The sequence below is a fragment of the Vanellus vanellus genome (genome assembly GCF_965231255.1).
Source record: "Vanellus vanellus genome assembly, chromosome: 5".
Taxonomy (NCBI): Eukaryota; Metazoa; Chordata; class Aves; order Charadriiformes; family Charadriidae; genus Vanellus; species Vanellus vanellus.
In genome coordinates, this window is record NC_138910.1 from 44757361 (window position 1) to 44763692 (window position 6332).

Consider the following 6332-nt stretch of genomic DNA (forward strand, 5'->3'; position numbering starts at 1 on the left):
CCCCCAGTATGTCCCCTAGGGGCTGCTCGTGTCCCATAGGGGTGGGAGAACAGCCAGTTGCCATCACCCTATTTTCACATGCACATTTTCTAATCCCCTCTAAGGCCTTGAATTTCTGTGGGCGCTTGAAATTCCTTCTTGGGCAGCAGAAGAAGGCATTGAACAGGTCCCCGCTTGCCCTCTTTGCCATTGCAACTCCCCTCCAGCCGCTCTCCATCCTGGAGCTTCGGACCAAGACACTGATCTTCCAGACAAAGCACAAGCTAGATTTCACTCCCGTGGCCTGTGATTCCCGGTAGGGCAACTCCTGCCTTCCCTGTGGCAAAATCCATGGCTGCAGGCACTGGACAGAAAGCCAGAGCCCATGGGAGCAGGGCACTTCTGACCCAATTCCTGTGATAAATTGTCTGATGCTTTTGTCCATCCACTGCTGGGCATTTCTGCAGCCCCCCATTAGCATGGGGGGCAGATTAACTGGGCATCAGCACTTGTTGGCTCCCATGTTTTAGCACAGAAACCCAGTAGGGGGTTTTGTGGAAGAGGGGATGCAGCTCTACTCAGGATGGAGAGTTGCACCACTCAAAGTGGGAGGCTCTGGCTAGCTGCCTGGATGCTGGGCAGGGGATCATGTCTGGCTGGTGGGGTGCAGCTGGAGTATCCCTCCCTTGTGTCACTGGGTTTCTGCACTTTTTCCAGGGGGAAAGTTGTCCTGGGGTACACAGAAACAGAGCTCTGCAGGAGAGGTTCCGGGTACCAGTTTGTACATGCAGCTGACATGATGTACTGCGCAGAGAACCACGTGAGAAGTGAGTACTGGGGGGGGGGGGCAGTGAGGCAAGTGCATTCGTGGGGGCCCTTGCAGTTCCCTGGTACCAGTGCAGCTCTGGTCACACCAGTACTGTTGCTCCGTGTCTGGGCCTGGAGCAGCTGTGATAAAGGATCTCCCCTCCTGGGTGATATCTGCTTGGGGAGCTGGCAGGGGGACAGCATGGCATGTGGCATTGTGTGCTGGCGGTGTTCTGCCTCTTCTGACCCCATATCACGCATGCAAGTTGATGCTCAACATCATGGCATCTTGCCTGTGTCATTTGTCTGCCCCCACGGAATGACCATGTTGGTGCCATCTCTCTTCTCTCCCTGCCCCAGTGATGAAGACGGGGGAGAGTGGGCTAACGGTTTTCCGGCTGCTGACCAAGAAGGGCAGCTGGGTGTGGGTGCAGGCCAATGCCCGGCTGGTGTACAAAGGGGGCAAGCCCGACTGCATCATTGCCCGTCAGCGAGCCCTGTCGTGAGTATCGCTGGGTCTCCAGCTGCATTTGCCTGCTCTTGGTATGTGTGGCTGTGGGGCTGCTTGGGGCATGCAGAAGAAAGGGTTGTTGGGTTGTGCATGATCAGAACTTTGCAGCTTGTGCCCTCCTGTAGAAGGGGAGCATGAGCAAAACAGCTCTGAGAAGGTGGTTGCAGACATGCTCACTCCTGCCTGGGGTGAGCCCTGGACACGCAGTCCTTCCCTGAGCCATGCAGACCTCCCCACATGCTCCCCAGATCCCCATTCCTCCACCAGCAGCATCATAGCCAGGACAATCCAGCACCTTTTTCCTCAGAAAAGCCAGGGCTTTCTGTGAGCTCCTGTCTCACTGTTGGGAGGGTGGTTTTGCTTTGCCCGAAGGAGGTGTTCATGCTGTTTCCATCTCTTTTTCCCTCCTCCCTGAAGGAATGAAGAAGGGGAAGAACATCTGCAGAAGAGAAACCTGCAGCTGCCTTTTAGTTTTGCCACAGGGGAAGCAGTCTTGTATGGCAATGACCTTCCTGAGTTCCTGGACTCCTTCCAGGCTAAGGAGGAGTTGCAGACACAAGCAAACTCCCAGTCAAAGCAGTGCTCAGTAGACCCCAACTCTCTTCTTGGGGCCATGATGAAGCAGGATGCATCTGTATATATCTCGCACTCTGATAACATGCCTCAGTTCTGCTTGCCAGATCTCACCACTGAACCTGATGGACCAAGCCAGAATGAGGAAGTCAGTGATGCCAAGCAGGACAGCAACTCCCTTCTGGTCATTATTGAAACCCTCTTTGAGAAGAGCAAGGTGGATGGAAACATCTGCCAGAGCCTCGATGTGGACAATGCAGAGCTGCAGCAGTGGGAGGAGTCTCTGCTCAGCTTGGGTGCAGAGGACCCGCCAGCTCAGGAGGTTGGCAAGAGGCTAGGCACCGAGGTGACCTCTTATGTGGAGCAAATGCTCCTCAGGGAAGATGCTGGGAAGAGCATGGACTTCCCACACTGCAGTGCATCACCCCACAATGAGGAAAATAGTGCTGCGGCTCACTTCCAGCGCTGTGGGGCAACAAATTCAGTGTTTCAAGCTCCACCACAGTCCCAGGCACCTGGTGCACAGGGCCACGATGCTGTGGTCTCTCTAGTCTCTACTACATCTGAGATCAGCTCTGCTCAACCAGAACACCAGGTCCTGTTTAACCCAGCCGGGCTGGTGGGGGGGACTGTTCTGGATGTCCCGGGCTCCAGCAGCAAGCATTCTGTAGCACTTCAGCTGGCAAACCTGGGACAAGTGCTTCAAACACAAGTTACCACCGCTGCTCCTGTAGATAACACTATTCCAGATGATCAGTGCCAGCCCGGGTGTGAGCTGGTAAGCTTAAGTCGCTTACCTCCATTGTACTCAAATGCACTAGTGTCTCGGTGGCACAATGTCCCGGTCCAGGCAAACCCAGCCAATCCTTTGGGTCAGAGTACTTCTCCTGGAAGTTACCCACCAGAGGCTTGGATGGCTAGAGCTCCAAAACAGCTGGAAGCAGCAGGGACACACCTGGAGTCAAAAACTCTGCTGGCTGGCAGTCCTGAGAGTCCCCTGGGGGCAGGGCTGTGGTTCCTGCCATCCCAACCTGCCCCTTCCCCTGCACGGGGCTTGCATGAGTCCTTGTTCTGTGGGGCTGGGGACCTCCATGATGAGGAAGCTGCTCCCCCTGCACAAGCATCAGCACCCTTAGGAGTCAGCCAGCTGCCAGGGGATAGTGGCTGCTCCGAACAGCCCCCGATACTCCCCCTGGAGCCCAGCTTTTCTTGGGAAGGGGAGCAGGACGAGTGCTTCATGCAGCGCCAGCAGGCTGGGGCACCTCCTTGGAGACTTGGTGGGTCAGGTCTGGTGCAACACAGTGGACTCCTGTTGGCATCCAGCACCCACCAGATGGACCATGTGTTGCTGCCTGAGTGCCAGTACAGAAATAACCTTTCTGGACATGAGAATTCCTGTCTTAGGGACGGCTCTAAAATATCCCTTCCCCCGCAGCTGGACACTTTGCCTTGCCCCAGTGAGAGCCACCCTGGAGCATCACATTCCTCACAAGGCTCAGTTTTGAAGTGCTCAGCAGCTCTCCCTGCAAAGGTGGTTGCAGGAGCGCCGCCCTCCCCTGAGCAGGGCCCTGGCTTCTCATCAGCGTCTTCTGTGGGCAGGCAGCAGCTCTGTGCCTGCGAGGTCCAGCTCAAGGTGAGGTGTGAGGGCTGCAGGACCTGAGGGGTATACTGGCTTGCACGGGTGGAGCAAGAGAGGATGCTGGCACAGCATTGATTCTGGGCAGCCCGTTTTGAAGCCTCACTGTGAACTAGGAGCCATATATTTAAAACCCTCCAGCAATTACAAGCTCTTCTGGCCGTGCACACCTGCGAGTTGTCCCCCATGCTTCTTGATCGCTCAGGATTTTGTCTTCCGGTGCCTGAAATGAGGTGCCCTAGCAGAGCTTTCAGGCAGCCTAGGATAAAGAGCTTTGCATTTTTTCCATGAGAAGTCTTTCACAGAGATGCAGCCCTGCCAGCAGGGAGGTTTGTCAGACTCTTGGGGTCAAGGAAAGGACCCCTGCTTGCCAGTCCCATGCATTCCTGGCAACCTCTTGCAGACATACCTGCTGGCCTTACAGGCACTGCAGCACTGAATTGCTATTTCTTGATGCAGCATGGTATCCTCATTGCCAGTGGGTGTGGGCTACCCTTGCCATGTTGCTGTTTGGTCCCCTGCATCATCTCAGCCTGCTTGAGCCGCTCTGCTCCTTGCTCCCTTCCTCCTGTGCTCTCCAGCTCCTTTCTTCCTCCTGAGCCCCCAGTGACCAAGTTCCTTTGGAAAAGGGGATGTTACCAAGCACTTTGAGAAGCTCAGCAGCATTTGAAGGGTCTCTGTGGGAGGTGTTGGTGAGAGCAGAGGCAGCTTGGGAATTTGGGCTCCTCAGTAGCTTTCCCAGGGGTTTTGGGAGAAGTGGGTACTAGGCTGTGACCTTCCCTTACAACAGTGTGGGGAAGGTCCAGCCTAGCTCCCTTTGGGTTTGTTGCTGGCTTCTCCTTGCCTTCCTGGCTCAGCAGTGCCATCAGACAGAAGAATAATGGTGTTTACACCTGCAGTAGCTCAGGATGGTGTGGTTTTGCCCAAGCAGTAAGAAAAAAAGGGAAGGGATGCAGACACTGTGATCTGCCTCTTCACTTTGGATCAACTTTGTGCGCTTTAAACTCCCGGAGACTAGCAAAACCACTTTGTTGAATTCCCCCTTTTTTTTTTTTTTTTTTTTTTTTTTAACTGATGTAGTGAATTTATTTTTTTCCCCACCATGGGGCAAATTCTCCCAGATCCATCCGGCAAAACTGATAGAAAAAGTAATGGGGGGGGGGGGGGGGGTGATTCAAGACCAGATGTGGCAAGACAGCTTGGTCAGAGAGGTTGGGGAGCTCCACATCTTCTCCCCTTGCACCATCATCGTGAGCATCATGTTTGCCTCTCACACTAGTATTAAGCATGTACTGTTTACCAAGCAATTAAAATCAGGCAATTAGTGCAGGGCTAGGCCAGCAGCAAGCCTGCAAGTGTCCTGGTGTGTGGTGGCCTCATCTCCTTGGGTCTCTTCCTTCATGTCTTGCTGTGCCAGGGCTCCTGGGCCTGCTCACAGGGCAAGATGGGGCTCAGGAAGGATTGAACTCCTGGTTGCAGTCTGGAAGCAGAGCGATGCTGGAAATGGGCCAGACTACTCTGAAGTGGCCTGGAGGAATATCTAGGATGGGGCAAAGAGCTGACTGGCCATGATACAGAGCCTTACAAATCAGCAGACCCAAAAAACATCAGAATGGGTTCTGCTCACCAGCCATTGTTGTCCTGGCACCTGTAAGACAATGTGAAACAGTGCATGACCCTAGCTGGGGTGTGCCAAGGGCTCCTGGTCCTGCAAGAGGTGTGCCTTGGGGAGGGGGTGCCCCACCAGGCTCTGCTGGTTGGGGCTGAGACAGACCCCTGGTGCTCTGTAACTTGTGTCTTATGTCTTTATACATTGTGTATGTGCATATAGCGTCTATTTTTGTGGCAGTGTCTCATTTTATGCTTTGTGATTTCTTTGTATTGCTGTTGGCAGATGGATGATGCTGAGGAGAAAAAGATGTCCTGAAACTCACCCCCTGCATTTGGTTACATATTAAAAGGCAATTTGCTTTGTATAGTGGTGATGGTTTGTTTTGACCTGAAACAGTGTCTCCATTTCCCTCTTGACTGAGCAAGTATTTGAAAAAAGCCTCCTTTCAGCTTAGCCCTGAGTCTGATTTCTCTGGGCTTTGGCTGATGGAGGACAGTCCTCGCTCACCCCCTCCTCCTGCACCCAGGGAGACATGGGGCTGGGACCACAGATGGTGAAGGGCTGTGCTTTGCATTGTACAGGGTAATTTTGGGGGGAATGTAGCCATGTGGACACCCTCTGATGTTACAGGCAATGAAAACACAGGTTGCTGCCCTGTGCATCTGTGCCTGGCCCTGTTGCTGCACGTGGCTCGGTGGAGCATTTCGGAAGGACAGAGCTGGGGGCCTACAGCTGGCACAGGCACACACCCCCTGTCCCCAGGTCAGTGTGTGACACACATGTTCTCACTGTCCCCAGCCACTATGGGCATGCACAGCAGCAGAGGTATGACAGTGTCCCCCCATTTCACTCTACAACTGCCCTGTGCAGTGGTGGGACTCACAGGCATGGTTACACTTTTGATGCTGACGTGCGCACACACAGCTTCCTGGGTGTCACTGCCATGCATGCTTGTGCACAGACACATGTTCACTCTCACACACACACACCCCCCCTAGTCGTGACATGCACACTGATATGCACAGTCACGCTGACAGTCAGCCTGGCATGCCAACATGACTGCAGTGACACAAGTGCTCACACCACCCCTCACCCATGTGGGTGGTGGGCTTGCTGCCCCGTTTCCTCCTCTCATCACCCCCACACCACCCTTCACCTCCCAAACCCCCTACATTTCTGCTCACCCCACCTCCCTCCCAGACACCCATCATTGT

The 6332-nt window shown here is 54.2% G+C and overlaps 1 protein-coding gene across 1 annotated transcript in view; it reads left to right on the forward strand.

The window, feature by feature from the left end:
• The window catches only part of LOC309672851 (uncharacterized protein), a gene marked incomplete at both ends in the record, with an annotated part of 28486 nt that extends 24956 nt beyond the window's left edge, over nt 1-3530 (forward strand). The window contains 4 exons of the mRNA XM_082484465.1: nt 105-295; nt 697-806; nt 1147-1288; nt 1715-3530. Coding sequence (XP_082340591.1) covers nt 105-295; nt 697-806; nt 1147-1288; nt 1715-3530 — 2259 coding nt within the window. The remainder of the gene's footprint in view (nt 1-104; nt 296-696; nt 807-1146; nt 1289-1714) is intronic.
• Nucleotides 3531-6332: the final 2802 nt, after the last annotated feature.